General features: G+C 43.5%; 1 protein-coding gene across 1 annotated transcript in view; it reads right to left on the reverse strand.

The window, feature by feature from the left end:
* Window positions 1-5220: 5220 nt before the first annotated feature.
* Window positions 5221-21847, reverse strand: part of WDFY1 (WD repeat and FYVE domain containing 1) — a 55875-nt gene continuing 39248 nt past the window's right edge. Inside the window, exons 6-12 of the mRNA XM_052655786.1 lie at window positions 21619-21731; window positions 19441-19567; window positions 18351-18456; window positions 13679-13780; window positions 11892-12022; window positions 10192-10300; window positions 5221-9159 (exon numbers count right to left, since the gene is read on the reverse strand). Coding sequence (XP_052511746.1) covers window positions 9100-9159; window positions 10192-10300; window positions 11892-12022; window positions 13679-13780; window positions 18351-18456; window positions 19441-19567; window positions 21619-21731 — 748 coding nt within the window. The 3' untranslated portion in view covers window positions 5221-9099. The remainder of the gene's footprint in view (window positions 9160-10191; window positions 10301-11891; window positions 12023-13678; window positions 13781-18350; window positions 18457-19440; window positions 19568-21618; window positions 21732-21847) is intronic.

Raw genomic sequence — 21847 nt, forward strand, 5'->3', positions numbered from 1 at the left:
ATACTGCAGAGTCACTTCTGCCACATTCTATTGGTGAGTCACCAAGGTTGGCCCAGATTGAAGAGGAGGGTACATAAGACCCACTGCTCAACAGAAGGAAGGTCTAAGCATTTGCAGAAATATTTTAAAATCACACACAGCTTCAAGCATGAAGCTGCAGAGTGAAGTTACATCTGATTAGGTCTTATGATGATCAGAAACCCGGAACTAATGTTTGATGTTTTAGAAATGTCTCATATCCCCTGTGTACTTAGCCTCTGTAACATCTTCCCACTTTTCTCTAACTGCTCCTTCTGGCCTCTGGAAACTGTTTGAGTAGCTTGGAAGGTAGAACAGGGTGGGCAGGAATGATGGTAGTGGAGGAACAGGAATTTCACACTACCGACTCACTCCCTAAGAAAATTCACCTAAGTTCCTTGTCATTTATGTACTGCATCCAAACTGTACTCATACAGGCAACATCATGTATTTATTTATTTTTAAAGTATTGCTAGTTTAGAATTTTTTTTGGCTGTGGTGGCACAAGGCTTGCACAATGAATCTTTGTTCTCAGGGATGGAACCCATGCTTCCTGACGTGGAAGCAGTCTTAAGTAAGCACTGGACCAGGGAAGTCCCACATCATTAATTATTGATTGCCCACTGAGGTCTATGCTGTTTGCACAAATTCTCTGCCCCACAGCAGTTAGAGAGATGAACACAACAGCTGTGTGGCTAGACCAGAGTGAGCGAGGACAGCACAGAGGTCAGGGAGGTGATGACTGGCCTATTTACAACTAGGGTGCCTACTATGGGTGGGGTGGAGTTTTGAGGGTTTTGTGTCCAAGAATGGCATGATCAGAGTTGTGTTTTAACAGGCATGTTGACAAAAGGCTGGTAGGGGCAGGAGCTGGGGGATAGGATAGGAGGCCACTGGCACAATCCAGATGACAGGGAACTGAACCATGGTAATAGGAGCTGGATGGTGAAAAGGGGCAGTACTGGGAATATGCACTTTGAAGGTAGAGCCACTAGGCTTGTACTGAGGCTTGGGTCTGCAAGCTTGTCTGTTATTTCAGCACACGTTTGCAACGTGGGACTCATTAGACAGATACAGCTGATAGACTCCTGCAGCAAAAGACAATTTAATGTCAATAAAATACAAACAACAGGAAATTACATTAATGTAGAAATAAAGTCCCAAGTCACTTGAGCAAAAAATTATTTTTATGCAAGCAAATCCAGAAATAAATTTGTTTGACCATATGCTTTTTCCTCTGGAGTGGGTTGCCATTTCCTCCTCCTGGGGATCTTCCCGACCCAGGGATCGAACCTGCATCTCCCACATTGGCAGATGGATTCTGTACCACTAAGCCAACTGGGAAGTTCCCTTTTGACGCCACACTGGGTTAAGCCCACCAGATGTTTCTACTTCATTTTAGAAGCTGCTCTCTAATTAGTTCCTCTAACTCTAGGTAACAGCTCAAGGAAGAGCACACAAAACCAACGCATTCAGCCTAATGTGGCATTTTCAATGGATGGGAAGGAACTCGGGTATGAAGGGCAATGACGACACAGAAAGGCTAGCCTCTGCCTTCCAGAGGCTCTCTGGCAGGAATCAGTGCACACGTTAGCAGGCCATCACCATGCACGTGGCAACTTTCCTGTCATGATTTAAAGTATGTGGTGGGTACAGAAAAAGAGTTTAAATAAACCTGCAAGTGCTGGAAGATCATCTTCCTTTCTGTGACTTATCTTGAATTCAATAAATTGTGTGATTTTATGTGATTCAACAAATTATGCAAGTTCTAGTATCACTGCGTTAACTGGGAACAGCCTACAGCTACGGAAATACTTGGTTGCCATTATATTGTCAAAAGAATTATCATATTTAATAAGGGAATGACACTCTGAATTCTGAAATAGTAAAATCATGAAACATGTAAATGTAACATGAGACTCTATTAGGTGAGTTTGACTGTTTCTAGAGTCTATAGGCTACTGGCCATTCTTAAATGTTGCAGGAATAGATGATAATCCTCATTATGAGGGCAGATCTAAAAAATGTTACAAGTGTCATAGGCTTAAACAGCCATACTTTAGAAGAGTGATTCCCAAGTTCTTTCAAACTTTTGATTTGGCGGCATGCCTACATTCTTTATTATGCATTAATCTATTTGCGATACAAATAAAATTTACTTTCTAGAAGGAATTTAACCACTGTGAAATGATGTAAAAATAACAGAGTATCTTAAGTATCATAAAGCATAGATTAAGGATCCCTGTTCTTTAGAGTATATGGGAAATGACTGGCTTGTAAGAAATTTTGGCATTATGTCACCAAAGAGGCCACTTATTAGGGCCACTGCTGATTCATGACTGGGAGGTGAATAAAGTCCTAATGGCCCTCTCGATCTCAGGGAAACATGCCACACGACCCTTGTTAACGGTATAAAAACATTTCTATTACTTTGTCATTCTCCAGAATGTCAAGTTCAGGATTTAAACGTGCTTCAGAGAAAGAGCTAGATGGGGCACTAGAAAGAGGAGCATGGGTTTGAGGTCAGATGGGCCGCCGCTTGACTCTTCATTCTTCCACTTGGCTTTGACCCGGGAAATTTTCTCTCAGGCTCCATCTCTATGCTACAAATGATAGGACTCATGGTCTCAACTTTTATGGGAAATCGTATGTATCAATACGGGACAAGCTTCCTAACGGATGGTCTGTATGTGCGGTGAAAGGATATAGAAAGAGATCTAATTATACTGCCGTCAAGGAAACTTAGGAACTAAAGACTGGTGGATGGGAAAGGAAGCTATATCTCAAGTACCTACACTCTCCTCCAGAGAATGTTTTTACAAGGAAGCCAGGTAACACCTGAAAGGGAAGGCAGGACACAAGAACTGGTTGGTCTGCTTCCACTTTCCGAGTAAAGAGAGACCAGCTCACCCTCCAGCAACCTTGGAGACACGCACATCAGGCCGTCGTGACAGCAGCAAGGTCACCCACCAACCTTTCTTCCTCTGCATCCTGTCCACTGAGCGGCCTTCCTGGGGTGACTGGGATTCTATCTAGACTGTCCCACAGAAACTCAAACATTAATAAACTGGAATTTCATGGATAAGACACTAAGCTATGCCTGTTTATCACCTGTGCAAAGGAACCAATTCAAGTATTGGCAATGGTATGAGGATATTTGCAGTTAAGAGTAAAAACTTAGAACAGATATTCTTTGACCTAGCAATTCCTCCTTCTAAGAATGCATCCTAAGAAAGTAATTGGAAAAATGAGCAAATATGAATATATAAGCATGCCGAGTTTAGTGAAGAGGAACTAAAAAGCCTCTTGATGAAAGTAAAAGAGGAGAGTGAAAAAGTTGGCTTAAAGCTCAACATTCAGAAAATGAAGATCATGGCATCCGGTCCCATCACTTCATGGGAAATAGATGGGGAAACAGTGTCAGACTTTATTTTTTTGGGCTCCGTGAAATTAAAAGACGCTTACTCCTTGGAAGAAAAGTTATGACCAACCTAGATAGCATATTCAAAAGCAGAGACATTACTTTGCCGACTAAGGTCAGTCTAGTCAAGGCTATGGTTTTTCCTGTGGTCATGTATGGATGTGAGAGTTGGACTGTGAAGAAGGCTGAGTGCCGAAGAATTGATGCTTTTGAACTGTGGTGTTGAAGACTCTTGAGAGTCCCTTGGACTGCAAGGAGATCCAACCAGTCTATTCTGAAGGAGATCAATCCTGGGATTTCTTTGGAAGGAATGATGCTAAAGCTGAAACTCCAGTACTCTGGCCACCTCATGAGAAGAGTTGACTCATTGGAAGTCTCTGACACTGGGAGGGATTGGGGGCAGGAGGAGAAGAGGACGACTGAGGATGTGATGGCTGGATGGCATCACGGACTCGATGGACGTGAATCTGAGTGAACTCCAGGAGTTGGTGGACAGGGAGGCCTGGCGTGCTGCAGTTCATGGAGTCGCAAAGAGTCGGACACAACTGAGCGACTGAACTGAACTGAACTTAGTATTTTAAAATGTTTAAATTGAAAATTTAAATATTCTAAAAATGTATAACCTAACTTCAACTAATGGGATCAGTGAAATAAAGGATGGTTTAATCACATAATGGAATAATGGAATAGTTATCCAGGCTAGATTATGCTGCAGCTAAATATCTGTGGTGTTGGAGTAGACAATCTTGAGAGTTCCTTGGACTGCAAGCAGAGCAAACCAGTCAATTCTAAAGGCAATCGGTCCTGAATATTCACTGGAAGGACTGATGCTGAAGCTGAAACCCCAATACTTTGGTCACCTGATGGGAAGAACTGACTCATTGGGAAAGACCCTGATGCTGGGAAAGACTGAAGGTGGAAGAAGGGGACGACAGAGAATGAGATGGTTGGATGGTATCACTGACTCGATGGACATGAGTTTGAGCAAGCTCTGGGAGTTGGTGATGCACAAGGAAGCCTGGCGTGCTGCAGTCCATGGGGTCGCAAAGAGCCAGACACGACTGAGCAACTGAACTGAAAACCCTTACCTCAGCAGACTAAAACAACAGAAGATTTAGTAACACCCACTGCAGATCGAGGGCACGTTGGGTTTCGTGGGATGGCTTGGTATCCCAAAGAAACTGGTGGTTAAGCCTCTTACCTGCAATTAAATGCTCATGACTGCACGTCATGGGCTGAAGCAAGTCACGTGGCCTTACCTACCTTCACAGAGTTGGAGGCTGACAGTCCCAGTGCATGGGCACAGAGCTAGCATCCACTTTGACTCTACAGCAGCTGATGAGGCTAATAGGGGGCACAACCTTTGGGCATGGGGCAAACTCTCCACAATACATCAGGTGGGGCAAGAAGGTAGGCACCCATTAACAATAGATCTATAAGTATGTGTCCTATATGTACACATGCATTAAAAAAAAAAGGCAAAAATACTGGGAAGATATACAGCATAAATTTAACAGTGGTGTCTCTGCATGGTTGCACTAAAATATTCTTTAAAAATAAACAATTTTAAATACTTTTTTAGTATTATCTTTTTATTTTCCTTTTTTTATTGCAATAAACATATTATTATTATTTTTTCTTTGGCCACGCTGCACACTTTGTGGGATCGTAGCTCCCCGAACAGGGAGGGAACCAGGGCCCCTGCCAGGGACAGCACTGATTCCAAACCACTGAGCCACCAGGGAACTGCCAATAAACATTCTGATGATGAGAGAAAATAAAGCTTTGGTTCTTAAAAAAAAAAAAAAAAAAAAGCCCTCAATAAACTGCTGTTCTGATCTCTAAATCAACTCCTAATCAGTTAAGCCGAGCACTCTGTTCTCCCGGATCTGAATCATCCTGTGTTCCTTCATAAAACTGAGCTGTTTGCGAGGGGACCCAGGGCAGGGCTCATGCTGTCCCCACGAGGCTCAGTGCTCTCAGGGGGCCTGGGTATCCTAAGCAATCTCACTCCAGGGCCTCACAAACTTCAAGACAGATCATACCTACTTCCCTTTATACCAAACCCTCCTTACACGCTAGCACATTAAGGCAGGCAGTATAAAGGCGGCACGTGCTTTTGAGTCAGATGGACAGACAAGATCCACTTGGTTTTCTCATTTGTAAAATGGAGAAAACAGTGCCTTGCAGAAGTGTTGCCAGGATTGAATAGTATGAGGTCGGCAGGGCACCCAGCACACAGGCAGCACTAAACTCATGGTAGTTACTCTTGCTGCACTATGTCCACGTCAAACAGAACAGAAGCTAAATTAAACAACAGGGTAACAAGCAAGGAACATTTTATTGTATGCATGTTCTCAAAAAACCCACAAAAACAGAACCCACAAACAGGAGCAAAGAACAAAGGTTTCTAGCTCTCTGGGACACACAGGGCACCCTATCTTATAGAAACGTAGCTAGTAGTACAAGACAAAATGTACTAATCAACATTGCCCTTTGCCTCCCTAGTCAAAAAAGTCTAGAGAGAAAAACACTTTAAATTGTATTCTAATATAAATTTGTTGTACAATTAAACATCAACTTACTCAAAGAGTTATTGTGTAGTAAACTGCAGAAAATAGAGTAGGCATTCAATAATCTGCTCACAATTAACAATTAAGCAATAGACACACAAATACAGCATGTATTACTTATTTGTTAAACTTCACATTTATAATGAGCAGATGGTTTATCATTAATAGTAACCGGTTTCTTACATTTTAAGAGATACCAGATCCAGGAATGAAGTAGGAAATAATTAATGAAAACTGATTTTAGAAAATAACTCCTTGAATCTGAGCCACTGTGGTTTTATTACATACTTAGGCCAGTTTCCACAGTTTAAATCTGTAGGTACTAACAAACTGAATGCTGAAGGGGGAGAAAAAAGTGACACCACCTTCTAAAGTATAAAGCAGTATGTTCCGTTTATGGCCTCTAGGCAGCAGGACAGAACTAAGACACAGTAAACAGAGATTTACCATGGAATGAATAGTCTGCTTCCATCTAATGCTACGAGAGTATATTCTTACCACTTCCACTAACAAAGAGCAATTTTAAAACATGTTCAGAAGGAAGAACTGGCAAGTCTTGATCACGAACCTTTTGTTGTTGTTGTTCAGCCGCTAAGTCGTGCCCAACTCTGCGACCCCACGCATACTAGATCTAAACAGAAAGATCCTCTCTTAACATTCTGTTCTTCGTGATCCCCAAGTGGGACTCTGAGGAGTATTCAGGAATGGAAAAATTGGTAAACCATTATTTGAGGAAGTATATATTGTAAGTGACCCGTTTAAGAGTAACGTGGTCAAAATAAGGCAATAACCAGAGGTCTAACTATACTCTATGTGCCCAATCACTAAAATTTTTACCCACCTCTATAAAAAATATTACCCCATTTACTACCTTGTGTGTGACAGAGACAAGGCAAGCACACCATATGTGTGTTTAAAACAAAAAATGGTAGTAAGCTCTGGTGGAAAGAAAATATATTGAAACTTTCTCCTTTCCTTTTCCGGATACCTGGCTCCAATTCTTCCTGACACAGACCTCTCCCTCTTGACTTATGCTAGCTTAACCCCTAAGGAGGCACTGTATCAGCCTTACACTCTCTGTGAAACATTAGGTTTTTCATTACGAATCTTTTAAAATAAAAAAAAGTCAAAAAGCTATGGCATACCCTTGACAGCTGCAAAACTGCTCAGTCTACCACAGACATCATAAAATCACATTTTACAGAGGCTGAAGGAAAGCAAAACCATCGTGTAGCACTCTTCAGCATGGCAAGGAATAGTTCATATTTGCTTTTCCTTTCAGGACTTCAGCGAATCCCCAGCATAGCACCTTTGTATGCATGAGCCAAACCATTAACTAAACTAAGCTGACATTCAACACTACCGTTCAAGGTACCACCACTCGATTTTTCTCCTGGATTATGTCAGCAACACACATTCTGCAAAGGGCCTAGGGCAAGTTTTGAAAGAAAACATCTTTTTCAGGTGATATAACACAAAAATTACAAGGAGCAACAAAACCCTTCAGTCTTATTTCTGAAGGCAAGTCGACATCTACTGCAGATCATTCTAGAACATGATGACCTGACCTCCTTTCCTAATTTGTGCCACTGGTCATTAAGACAACTCTTAATGGTGACAACTCTTAGTTTAATTGCCTGTCTTAAACTGTTATTAAAAACACATTTTCATTAACAACTGTTATTTAAAACTATTAAGTCCCTTAGTTATGTCACATAGAAAGATGCTGTCTTGGTTTGATCCCCTAAAAGCAATGCAGTAGTATTTTTCTATATCCATTAGTAAGACTAACAAAAATACTGCTGCTATCTATTTTAAAATCTATCCTTAAAATAGCCCTAAAGTAACAAGACATGTGTACTGCCGGTTAAAAACAAATAAATATCTGAATATTAAAAGACAGTCTCCCCATTCCTACCTCTTCCCCAATGCTGGTACTAAGTGGCCAAAAACTTTTAAATTAAAATGCCATTTGATAACAAGAGATTTTGCTAACTGCTCTGGGAGTAACTTACAAGTTAGGAATACCTGTGCAGGACCTTGTTAATAGTCACTGCTCTGGGTTACTGATTTCCTTCTACGAAATAAGTTGTAACTAAAAGTCAACCTAGTTTAAAAAGCTTTGGAGTTCTCTTCTGAGGTGTCTACTGAAGTGTCACGGTATTTACAGGGGCTCATCTTGGGCTGCAAATAGACTGTGTCTTTCAGGAGGACTGGGCTGTTCCACGGAGCGGACTGCTCGTTTCCCATCCCAGTCACGCTGGTAGCTGGGTTTTCCATTAGTCATTCCTAATTGCAATGAGAAAAAGTCAGGCGGCTTGTGCGAGTCCCGTGTTAACAGCACCATAGAGATGTCTTGTCCTCAGAGCACATCTGGGGGACAGGGAAGGATGTGGACTCCCTTGGTTAGTATAGACACTGTACAGCTCACTTGGTGACAACCGTAAGGGTCCACCCACGGCACGCTGGCTGGGACGAGAAACAACTGGAGTGGGCCACACACTAAGTGCAGACATGGCACTCCTGGAGAGGACAGGTACCATGAAGAGGTTTGTCAGTGACTAGGGGTAGAGAATACTCACAGACGCCAGTGGACGAGGAGGGTCTCTGGGTTCCTAAGACCCCTGTACCCCCCCAAGAGAGAACGCAAGTCCTCCTCCCTGGACCCCTGCTCTGATCGCAGAGATGCGTGGGAGCCCCCGTGGGCCCAGCAAATCTGGGGGGAGGGGAGTGTATTTGCACTTGGAATTGCTTGAAGAAAACTTTTAGGCTTTAACTCTTTCATTCAGTGTTTTTCTTCTGAAACTCTCGTGCGCTAAATTACCGTCTCGGCGCCCGTCAGCTCGCCGCTCGCAGGACATCTCCCTGCAGTGACTCCACTCCTCGGGGACCTGCTATGTTGGTCCCCACGGATAGTTCCACAAATGCCCAAAAACACACGTTCATGTTTTGTTCTTTATAAAAATGCTGATTTGATTTTAGTGGTTGGCTGTTCATCCACGTGACAGGGACTGTGGAGCTAGAGGGAAGCGTCGTGTGTAGGGGAAGGTGGCCGCTGCGAAGACTCAGACCCCGCTGGCCCCTGCATCAGTGTGGAGAGAAGCCGGTGGCCAGACTGCAGCCCACCACAGGCGTCATGTCCCAAATCTGCAAGAGAAGAAGGGGGGGAGCTGGAGAGGTGGCATCGGCCATGTGGTCCCACAGGAGGACAGACAGCTGGTACACTGGCCAACAGGTCAAGACACACAACTCATCCTCTTCTTTCCCTATAAAACCCTCTGGAGATTTACACAGTGACAAGACAATATGGTTGGCTAAAACACAATAAAAGCTTATAAGCAGTATTTCTCTCAACACCTCTGAATTACATCATAATAATGTTTCACTACGATTCACTTTTATTCTGAATAAAGAGCTCACTGGGAAAAAACCCATTTTTAAAATTATGAAACAAATTATGACAGTTTTACAGGGCTTCTCAGGTGGCTCAGTGGTAAACGAATTGACCTGCCAAAGTAGGAACCACAGGAGACATGGGCTCAGTTCCTGGCTTGGGAGGATCCCCTGGAGGAGGAAACGGCACCCCACTCCAGGATTCCAGCTGGGATGATTCCACAGAGGAGCCTGGCGGGCTACAGTCCGCGGGGTCACAAACCGCTAGAGGCAACAGAGCGGCTGGGCACATGTGCAGGCAAGGCAGTTTTATAACTCAAGAACGGCACTCAGGATAAAGCGCTCACACTCCGTTTCTGTGCTAGTCACTCGGGGATTTAACAAAGGAAAGTATGGTTATTTCTTATAAATGGGGAGTATTCTATCCAGGATAAAGGACCATTAGCCAGGGAAGGAGCGACCAGAGAAAGAGGTCAGCTAAGGCCAGGCAGTGGGAGGGAAGACCTTGGGGCCAGCTCAGGGCAGACAGTGACAGAGGGGTGGCAGGCCCTCACCAGCTTACTTGGAGAGACTGAGACAGTGGAGGGAGACCCCACTGGACTGAGCCGCTGGGAAGGGCATGGAAACTCACAAACATGCAATTTGTTAGCCAGGGCTTTCACCTGGCCATGGGGAGTTCATCCAAAAGGAAGGCGAGCTTGTCCATCATAACTGTCTTATACACTCACAGCATGTCAGTGGAGCAGTCTGCACGGAGGTGCTAACTGGGACCATTAGGCAGCTTACCTTCACCACACGGTCGGTCCCGCAGGTCACCATCAGGCCCCTAGCAACATCCATGGACATGTGGGAGATGTTATGTTTTCCTTCGTGGAAGGTTGCTAGAGATGTCCGACTAACAGAGAGAAGAGAGGCCATTTAAACTCACCCGGCAGTTTCTAGAGCTGAGGGATGAGTCGTCTTAGCAACATAAAGGAAATATTTACGGTAACAGTGTCAAAATTTGCTCCCCGAAATGTGGCTATGGTTTGGAAAACCAACTATAATTAAAGGATGACAGAAAGCCTAAGTTGCAGGACTGGTTTTCTGGGGGGGTTTTTGGTCTTTCTGTTTGTTTTTGGTTGTGCCGTACGACCTCAGGGATCTTGGTTACTCAACCAGGGACTGAACGTGCACCCTCGGTGGTGAGAACAGAGGTCTAACCACTGGACCTCCAGGGGAGTCCCACAAGCAGTTTTATAAAGGATTTTCCAAAATTCCCAAAATATTTGATTTTCTTTTAGTGGACAGGCTTGTACATTCCTAGACATCAGAACGAGAACCTTTAACAAAGAGGAACTACACTGCACAAGATCACAGGCTACAGGCTCCCCGCTAATCCAGGCAGGAGAGGCAGCGCTGCCCTGGGGTGCTGACCCTCACTCTACTCTGAAGCCCACACTCTAGCCACATCACCAGCTCACTGACCAAGAGCAGCGGTGGTGCCACACCAGCCTTCCTACTTGGGCATCCACCAAGGTGTGCCTGGCTACTGCTTTCAAAGATGATTCAAAAAGGAGCAGAAGCGGAGAAGGAAATGGCACCCCACTCCAATATTCTTGCCTAGAAAATCCCATGGACAGAGGAGACTGGAGGGCTATGATCCATGGGGTCACAAAGAGCCAGACAGGACTTCGTGACTTAGCATGCATAGCTGAAATTAACACACCAAAATAACTCAACTGCATTTCAATAAAATACATTTTTTAAAAAAAGGAGCAAAAGAAAATGCTGGTCCTGCCTTCATGGATCTGATTCAGGACTGAATGGGGGACAGGTGTGTCTTGTACACAGTTATCTAAGCACAGATCATCAGGTTAGACTTTATGTGGGAGAGAATGTGAGTCTCCAGGGTTTTTCCACTAATAAATCATCCGTGAATGTGAGCACAGGTCGAAGCTGGGGTGCCTCTGTAGAGCGCCTGCTCAGTCACCCACCAGTTTGCACACAACCTTGACCCTCATAGCACTCTTGGTGGCTCGGAGGCTCAGGGCTGGCCACTCATGGCCTGACTGGTCTGAGCAGAATCATTCCTCAAAGTGTTTGGGAGAGGCTTAAGTCACAAAGCCAGGGCAGAATCCTCTCCTTGGAAACTGTTTACAAGAGACAAAAGATCAATACAGTGGATCCCTGAACAACACAGATTCAAACTATACTGGTCCACTTATATCCAGATTATTTTTACTAGTAAATATCACAGTGCTAAATGATCTGCAGACCTGTGGATAGGAAGGTCTAAGTTATATCCAGATTTTTATACCCTGTCAGACCCAGAGGGTCTAAGGTATACCCAGCTACACCCAACTCTAAGTTGTACCCAGATTTTCCACTGCATGGAGGACAGGACCCTAACTGTTGTGCAAGGGTCGACTGTGTATCCACGTCATTCCCCAGGCTCTCCCGCTGCAGATGAACACACAGTAAGACAGAGACAAGCGAACACTCACTCCTCGTCCTTGATGGAGTCGTAGCAGGAATCGCAGACTCGGACCTGGAACTCGAAGCCCATGACGGGGTAGCTGGAGCGCTTGCTGCTGCACTTGCCACAGACAGCCTGCCCACACTTCCGGCAGTGATGCTTCCGGAAGGAAGGAGGGAAAGGGGGAGTTAACCTCTTGTTTTAAGGTACATGGTTTCCCTTCGGAGCGGGGGAATAGGATTGAGGATGATGTGCCTTGAATGATACTGCAAAGCCACTTCAGTCGTGTCTGACTCTTTGTGACCCCATGGACTATTGGCTGCCAGGCTCCTCTGTCCATAGCATTCTCCAAGCAAGATGCTAGAGTGGTTTGCCATTCCCTTCTCCATGAATTATAATCACCTCTAATTCAATGTATCAATTAACACACCAAAGGCAGGCGATTTCAACACTTTCAAAGATTTCCAAATATCCTTGCTTTGTTATTGGTGAAATACTGATTTTTATTCATTCATATTTTTGGCTTAGATGACAAAAAATGACATTAAAACCAAGTTCAAGCTTATGTAGGAACCCAAATAGCTAGAGACATTGGGAAGAAAAAACAATTCTATGACAAATAAAAGTTTTAAATGGAAGTAAAGTTTTAAATGTAATTTGCCCTCATTAAGAAACAAACATCCATAATCATGTTTTGCTCTTTTACTCTTTCAAATTATGATTCTGAAAATGAGCTTCAAGAACATTCCAGAATAGTCCAGCTATATCAGTATTTTTGATGTATATATATTTTTAAACCACTAAAATTTTGTGACCCATACCTTTCCATGCTCTGCTATTAGCTGTTAACTCAAGATTAAAATTAATTCTCCATGTTTCCTTTGAAGTACGGACTACTTCACCCACCAGTTACTACCAGCCATGTGTGCCATGTGTTGTGAGAACGAGGCTAAAGACAGAATATTGCTGCAGTTTCTAAGCATTAGAATGTCACGAGTGATAAAATAATTCCTACACTGGCAGTCTTGTATCTGACCTTGCTGGAGAGTACCTTCATAAGTAAAAGTTTATTGACATACACAAACTTTCCACCAATTCCTAAGAGAGGGTAAAACCCATAAGAAAAGCAATTAAAATTGGCATTCCACTTTTACTTACCTGCACAAATTCACATTCAGTCTGAGTGAGTGGCTACCTTCAAGCCTGCTGTAGAACTATGCTTTTTGTAGAACTTTAGTATTACATGAATACCTAAGGGTAAGAGCTTCCTTGAAATCTATAGGCTATCTGGAACATGTTTCTTCAATTAATTTACAAAATTAAAAAACAGTACATACTTGAAACATGCTTAACAGAAATGCTCCACGTACACTCACATGGAACAAGCTAAAATTCTTACTGTCAGAATATTCCAGTGAGGGCTAATCTGTTACTTTTTGTCTGTTAGTGAAAGTTTAAGGCTTAGAGGCCAAGTTCATTCTGACTGTGCTGGGCTGGTACAAATACTAACTTTAACAAATAACAGCCCTAAACTCAGAGCTCTTTCATCCCTTTACAAATAGGCTTTGGGGGTTTTCTGGACATCTCTGCTTTTCCAGTGCAGGATGAGCGATGGCATACTTTGGGAAAGTTAAGTCTCACTATTACCCCAGGAAAGATCTGCTCATATTTGTTACACAATGATGGTGATATCACAAATGTAGGAATTAACAGCATTCATAGGGAAAAGTGCAATTCCAAATAAAATGTTAGACTAATCATATAAATAACAAAACATGTGATTAACACAGTGACAACTAGATGCCAGCTACTTACCTGTCTCAACCCCAGTGTCTTCGTGTCCCACATCTGCTTAATATTCCAGAAAAAGGGCTGCTCACATTTCTGACAAGAATCACTTTCCAACCACTGAGGAGCCTGGGGGAAGAGAAAGTCAGACCCAACATCAAAGCATCTGCTTATTTATACCAAGTTTTCAGAAATTAATACAACAGTTCTAGACCTCACTGGGGTTCTCTTTTTTTTGTTTTAACTTCTCTATGTATTAACTGTTTCCATAGTCATTCAATATTATGTTTGTGTTTTGAGTAATCTTTGCCATTTTTGCAATGTTTTCAAGATTGTTTAATTTTAGATTGTTCAACCTACAGACAGGAGGGAGGACTTCAATTTGCATTATGAACTCTTAAGAGTTGTCCTTGCATATTTGATCTCAATCACTTGGCATCATATATATGCAATAAAAATAGAAAATACTCTAAAATTATACCAAAGATCATGAAGTAAGGAATAATCTTTTCCTGATTGTGAAAGTTAACACTCAAGAAAAATTTATCTGATAAGAGGAGACAATGATGGGAGAACCAGAGAAATCAAACTACACTGACTCTTAAAAAACCTTCAGTGAAGATGGTCAGCTTTACAGATTCAATAAGGTGGTTTAAAGAGTGAGTGCCCCTAATTCTTTGTTTCCTATTGCATCAAAACCTTTGGCTTTCCTATTTCTTATTTTAGATATGGCATTACGAGTATTTCTACATAAAACAGCCATTACAAAAGTCTTTCTTCCTGGAGTGGGGGTGGAGAAGGGACCCACAAACAGAATGAAGCAGGCTAAGACAGAAGAGCCTTCTGTAATTGGCTGGGGCAATGTGGAAGTGGGAAGGGAGGACAGAAAGAGTGAAGAGGAAATGCATACCCACATGACAAGGTACTACCCGATGCAGAACTGCTCGTTTCTGTGATCAGGGAAGAGAGGAGGGGGTTTGAGAACCCTGCCTGTGAACAACGCCCCTCAAGGAAAACCCGTGACACAATGGTGCCTGCTGCCAACACCATGGGAACGTTTAATTGCAGTGGAAGGAAAGCAGGGCCACTGTCTAGTCTTAGTTTGTGACACAGGCCAGTGTAACTCCTGCAACACCACCCATATGTGGAGCAGTGCAAAAATGTCTTCATGGCAGCGATATTCAAGTATGAGTACACAATGGGTAAGGCTGTGAGCATTAAATGCGTTGATATTTGCAGTGCTTTGCACAGTGCCTGGTATACAGCAAGTGCCATATAACTTCACCAGTGTGCCAAAGGGTTTATTTTGCTTCATTCTCAACACAACCCTAGGAGATGCAGAACAACATTCTCTCAGTTTTACAGGCAAAGAAACTGTGGCTCAGAGACTGAGGTGGATTGTCCACGGCTGGTCAATGGGCGGAGCTCCCGGGAGATGCCGGACTCTGGCCCACATCTTTGCGCTTGTCCACTGTACTCTACACAGCCTCTGGACATGGTCCTCTTCATTTCAACAGGGTCTCCAAACATGTTTCTGGAATATGACAACCAATGGGACTGAATTCCTGCCCTCAGGGAGCATAATTCTGTCTAAGGGTTAGGGAAGAATATCATTTTGCTGAGCTGGAAGGGACAGGGACACAAGGAAAGAAAAAATATGCTTAAAATAATCAGATAATGGACAAAAAAACAAACTCATAAATAAATAGACTTCTTGGAACATATTTTAATATAAGAAATAACTGTAACTTTGTTTCTTTTAATAGGATTAAGGGTTATGGTATAAGCTCTCATGAACCATCCTACTGAATGCTCATTCTCTAAGGAGAAAAAGTTTTCTTTTGTGCTGAGAAGAGCAAAAGAGAACATTATTCAAGTATTCTGACTGTTGCACTCTCTTTTCTAAATCTTGTTCCACCTGCCTAACCTGGACAAAGATGATGTAACTAACAAGAACCCCAGGGCACTGATAATCTGTTTTGTACTAATGTACAAAATACTTTCCATTCTATAATCAGCTAGCTCCAAATACAATTTCTTCATGTGGATTTAATATGGCTACTTGCTCATTTATGTCTTTTGCCTCCTTCCAAAAAGGAGTCCCTTTGATTACAATCGGGCAGGGATTGTCTGCTTCCAACCTGCCTGTGTGGTGGCCAACAGCCACTGTGGGTTGGAGATGCCCCAGTCAGTGTTTCCAGGTGACTCAGAAAGAAATTCCCAGCAAGGACTGTGGGGCTAGAGAATCTGGGGTTAATCCTCTTGGCTGGTGCCCAAGGAAGTCCTACAAATTGTAGAAAACCCTAATGCAAGGTCAGAATCTCATGTACCAGAGGCTGCTTACTTTTGCACTTATTATTTACTCAGTTGGTAAAAACAAAACAACCACCAAACCAAAAAGTCGTACTAAAATATTGCATCATTTTGACATAATTTTCTTTCCCACCAACAGTGCCAACCACTGAGACAGTGTTACCAGCCAGTGTGCACATGATTTGGGATAACTGTCTGTAAGCGATTCAGAGGAAAAGAGTCCCCCCCCCACACACACAGGAAGCACCTTGAATGAGTGACCCCCAAAGAGAAGATGGGACTCTCTTCTTTCCCTAGAGATACAAATAACCTCACACTCATATAACCTTGGAAGTAAGAACCATGCTTCTACTTTCCACTTCTAAAGGACTTAGCAAGGATGAGAACAGTGGATTGAAATCCAAGTAAATAAACCCTTACAAGAGCCACTAGTAGCATCAGGCCCCGATGGTCTCCTCCCTCCTGACTCAGGGAACACATCCTCTCCCCATCCTCCCTCTGAGTTCCTGCTCTCTCAGAATTAGACTGAAGAGCAACAAGGCTAGGAGACAGGGCCTAGCGCACTGCAGTGCATGGGGTTGCAAAGATTCGGACACAACTGAGCGACTGAAACAGCGCAGTACACTAGCTGCTGATGTTGCATGAAACTAGGAGACGACAAATACATAGCTCAGTTCAGATAAACCTTTGCAAAGGCAGTATTACACATTCTGCAATACTGAGTCAATTTTACATATGTTTCATAACAAGTTTACCAAAAAGCTTTTTAGAAAATTCAAAGAGAAATTAACCAGCAGACATGCCATCAATATTTCCTCTATTTGACTTGTCTTACAAGGTCACTAAAAAACTAGCAATCAGTACTTCTCCAGATTACGAATGAAATTTTATTATTTATAGGGGAATCTATTTCCTTCACTAGATTGCAAGTTTCTGGCAGGCAAGAATCTTTACGCATAGAGCACAGTAATTATAAAGTCTGGAAGTGTAATGTCCTATAAAGTAATGTCGCTGTTTTTTTTAATAGACGGAACCCCTCTGATTATGTCCCCGAGGGTATACTAAAGATACAACTGTATTCAGGGAGAATCAGACTCACAAGTAATCAGAGGCGACACAAAGCAGCATGTGCAGGGCTTGTGGGGAATGCTGCAGTCACGCCTGGCATCCACTGCAGTGGGCAGCAAGCTGACCTACACGCTGTATAAAGGACAGCACTTGGAACACATCGTGTGATATCAGAGTATGAGTTGTTTTTGATTAGCTGCTCAACTGTGCAACCCCATAGACTGTAGCCCTCCAGGCTCCTCTGTCCATGGGATTTTCCAGGCAAGAATACTGGAGTGGGGTGCCACTTCCTTCTCCAAGGGATCTTCCTGACCCAGGGATCAAACCTGTGTCTCCTGCATTGGCAGGTAGATTCTTTACCACTAAGCCACCTGGGAAGCCCACATGCACCACAATACAATATCATTTACGAGGTATATGTGCCTAAGTTTCCAGACTTTAGGGCTACCATTTAGCTAATCAGTAAATGCTTCTGAGGTTAAACCGTAAGTCCCTAACCCCCTCACAAAAAAATCTTCGGAATCAACACCACTCTCTACACCACAGGTGGTAGATGTTACTTGGAAAAGACAAATAATACCTATGCTGATAAAGATGAGAATGGAAATCCTGCCTGGAAATCATCTGACAACATCTATAAAGAGCCTTAAGACTGTACATACCCTTGACCCGAAGGGTCTATTTTCAGAATTTTGTCTGAAATAAATAACTGAACAATCACACAATGACAAGGTCAAAAATGTTCACTGCAGCATTATTGTTTATAGTGTCTGTCTAAATAACTGGAAGAGAGCTTAGAAGTCGTCTTATTCAATTATTTCACTTGATGGAAGAAGGAACGGAGATAAGGCAATTAAGGCACTTAAACTCAGGTCTCCGGAAAAGAACACTATAGTGACACGGACTCAGTGGGACAGAACTCATGGAAAATAAAAGCAGAGAATGGGGAAATATTTTCCCAGATGAGCTATGTCCCTGGTGAGTGTCTTGGGGATCCCACCCCAAGATGTGGAGCACCACCTTGAAGCACCTGCCTGCGTCCATTCCCTGGACGAGCTGGACTGTCTCCAGCACCCTCTCCATGCACTTCTCTGCGAAAATCAGCCTAAATGCTCCAAGCGTGTGTACTGCTTGTCCCGGTGGAAACTCTCCAGTGAGTGGAGGTCACAGTGACAGTGACATACAGGACCGCGTTAGACAGCAACCAGTAGGTGCAGCAGGGAGGAGCTGGGACTGCCTGCATCTCCAACCAAAGGGTGGAAAACCGAGAGGCAGGCTGTGGGCCTCCCTGGGTCAGCCCTGCCTTGCTCTCTCTTACCTCCTCTCTGCTGACGTCCATGTTCCACACTGCAATTCCACCATCTGAGGAACAGGAGACCAGCTGCCTCGTGAGCTGCAGGTAACACAGAGCCTGCACTCTGTCACTGCAAACACACAGAAGTCACTGCCTCAAGCTGGGAAACACACGCACTGTCTTCATGCAGGCTCCAGTGTCTCCCCTTGCTGGAATCAGCAACTGGCATTTTATCACTATTTGGTATGGTCATCTGGATCCCTGTATATACGTTACCAGGCATTCTATAATGTATTATACAGAATTAACAGTTACTATGAAATAAACGCTACTACTTTCAAATCTGTCATTAAGAACTGCAGGTCAGAGAGGAGATGGTGACCACAGTTTTCTGGACCAACCACTGTAATTTCTTTCCAGGTGCACAAGATTGTTTCTGAACAAGTAGGTGTTCAGAACTCAAGAGGTGTTCACCTCTTAAGGGAGGTGTAACTCCCTTACTTACATAATCCATAACAACAAGCAACTGAACACGATGGAGATTACTGGTGCACACACGTGCACGCGCGCGTAGACACACACTGACGGGGTAAGGGAATCTGCCCTGCTCCTGCATGCTTGTCTGCCTCCTCCTCTGGACACCCTAGGAAACAACCTCCTGACTTGTAGATTTGTGGGGAGAAGCTCTCCTCTCCTTGGCTGCTTTTCAACTTGACTCTGCTCGTAGCCAAGCAACAGACAAGCCTACCCAATGAGGAGGAAAGGGTTCCTCTTCAAGACTAGATGGCAAAAACCTGAGCATTAAATGCCATAGCTTAGGTGAAGCGGGACTGGGTCAATCCAGGTATTATTCTTTAATGAAATCCGCTAATGAGACCGGCTTAAGTGTTGTACCGCAAGCCATCATCCAAGGTCAAAGTTCCCACCCGTGGTCTCTAACCCACGTCTGCCTGAAGCAGACATTTCACTAGGGTGACACCTTGGCAGAGAAAGGTGGGAGAAAGCCTGACCACCTGGACAGCTGAAAGGATGCCATTTGGAGACAGTGGTCTCAGAGTACTCATGCCTCCCCCGGCCTCGCCCCAGCTCGGATTCCACCCCTCCAGTCACGCACTGGTGGCCCTGGAGCAGGAGCGTGCGGCCCTTCCTTCCCCCGATGTCCCACATGATGACGCTGTTGTCGGACGCTCCTGAGAAGAGTAGCCGTTGAATAGGGTCCCACCAGAGGCAGGCGATGCTCCCTAGGGGTGAGAGAGGGAGGTTAGCTGGGACTCTCCACCAGCACACACACAACCGACAACAGAAGACGGAACCAGGACCGGCTGAGTCTGGATGTAAACATGGATCTTGGTGGCATAAAAGGGCATCTGACACTTTATCATGAGTCACGGAGGAGGCACAGCACAGCCCCTCCCCAAGCTACAAGACGAGGATTTTCGGTAGTTGCACATCAAACTACTCTCAACACAAAGGTGTTTAAAAGAAGATTTCCCTCCTCTATACCAAAAAACTATAAAATAGCTGTACATGAGGGTTAGTTCAGAAAAAGCTTTTGAAGGGAAAAAAATAAAAATAGCTACCAGTATCTAAAGAGCAAAGGCAGTGAAGGTTTCAGGGATTTTCTAAGTTAAAAGTCTAGATTATTCCAGGTCTCTGGGACCTTGTGGGTGTCCTATTCCAAGATGCCTCTGCTTAAGGAAATTAAGCATCTTAGAGGAAGGAAAAAAAAAGTGAAATTGTACCACATGATTATGCCAGCGAATGTAGGTAAAAATCCAAATCCTACGTTTCACATTCTATATTGACTAAACTTACTAAATTTGATACCCTTGGGAAAAATCTTTCCTTCTACAGATTTCTCTTTCAACAGATCTCTTCACTGTTCCATTAGCTGCTGCTTGCCTAGAAAAATTAATTAACTTATGAAACCAGTCACACAAGCTAACAGTATTTTTGGTGGGTGTACAGAAAACTGGTAAAGCCATATTCACAAGCAAACCACAAGAGACTTGTTTCTCACAGAAGCTTAACCAAAGTGAAAAAAGAAGTACCGTGCAAAACTGGCTTCAGGGATCAATTCTGCAGAAACCCTAGCCTTGTTTGATCCTATGACCCATGTTTTTCAGCTAAAGCCTAACAGCAGACAAGCCAGCTCTTTCGACATGAACCCTGCTGAGTAGTTATCAGAACTCATTCTGTCCTGAGCAACCCAGAGAACACTTAAGAGCCTGGAATCATGAGACCATGAGTCATAAACAGAAAGTGGTTTCTGAGGGCCTGTGTTTTCCTGCCTTTAGATTTATCCACTCAAACTTACTGTCCTTCCTTTCCCCTTTTCCTCTACAAGGTCACAGACTCAGATTTATCTAAATAAATTACCTACAGAAGACATTTAAACTTGCTATACTTAAAAACACTATTTTCATAAATCAATCCATCATTAATTCCTTCAACAAACTCCTACTTCTTCAATCTGAACCAGATGGTCTCAAAGCTTCTAATCTGTTATGAAATACAGTAAACTGAGCTTTAAAACCTTTCAGCGAAGCCCTGCCAACTCACTATGCTACAGAAATAACAGAATTCCACCCAGTCTTTCTTTTCCCTCAGTCCCTCCCCAGTGGATGTTTCCCAAATAAAGACAGAACCAGCTCATACACTTCCAATTGTACTAACTGACCTACTGTGTCTTGTCTGGTGTCCCAGAAAGCGACAAATTTAAAATAGTAATAACAATCTTCTTCCAAAAGTCTTACCATTTATACAAAATTTTAAAAAGGTCTTCTGAAACTAATTAAAAAAGGGGAACAGAACAGAAAGTAATGTCATACCAGTATTACAAATCTAGAAGGGATCATGAAACCTAACCCCATACCTTGCCTTCACTTAGTTTTCATAAGATCTTCTGGGACTGAAGTTCCATATCTGGCCAGTCAAACTGAAACCTGATAAGATCTTAGGGAGCTAATCATTCATGAAACCACAGAGCCCAGAACTAGATTTGGATGCCCATATTAGGTGAAAAGGGCTTCCCAGGTGATGCTGGTGGTAAAGAAACCACCTCCCAATGCAGGAGACAGGAGACTCGGGTTCGATCCCGGCATCAAGAAGATCCCCTGGAGGAGGGCATGGCAACACACTCCAGTATTCTTGCCTGGTGAATCCCCATGGACAGAGGAGCCTGGAGGGCTACAGTCCACAGGGCTGCAAAGAGTTGGACATGACTGAAGCAACTGAGCATGCACGGATGCACACACATTAGGTGAAAAACAGCGGTGATCACACAGCCTACCTTCATGTCCTTTAAGGGTGGTAATAACTGAACAGGTGCTCTGTTCAAGTTTCAGCAGGGTGATCTGTCCAGAGTAATCACCAACAAACGCATACTGAGTATCAAAGTCATATCTGTGGAGAAGCAGTCAAGGACGTATAACACAATCCATCTCAAAGTTACAAAGCAGAAAATGCACATTCTGTAAAGGGTAAGCACAAACCTAAAACTATGAGAAAAGAAACACTTC

This window comes from Budorcas taxicolor, chromosome 2, assembly GCF_023091745.1.
Source record: "Budorcas taxicolor isolate Tak-1 chromosome 2, Takin1.1, whole genome shotgun sequence".
NCBI lineage: Eukaryota > Metazoa > Chordata > Mammalia > Artiodactyla > Bovidae > Budorcas > Budorcas taxicolor.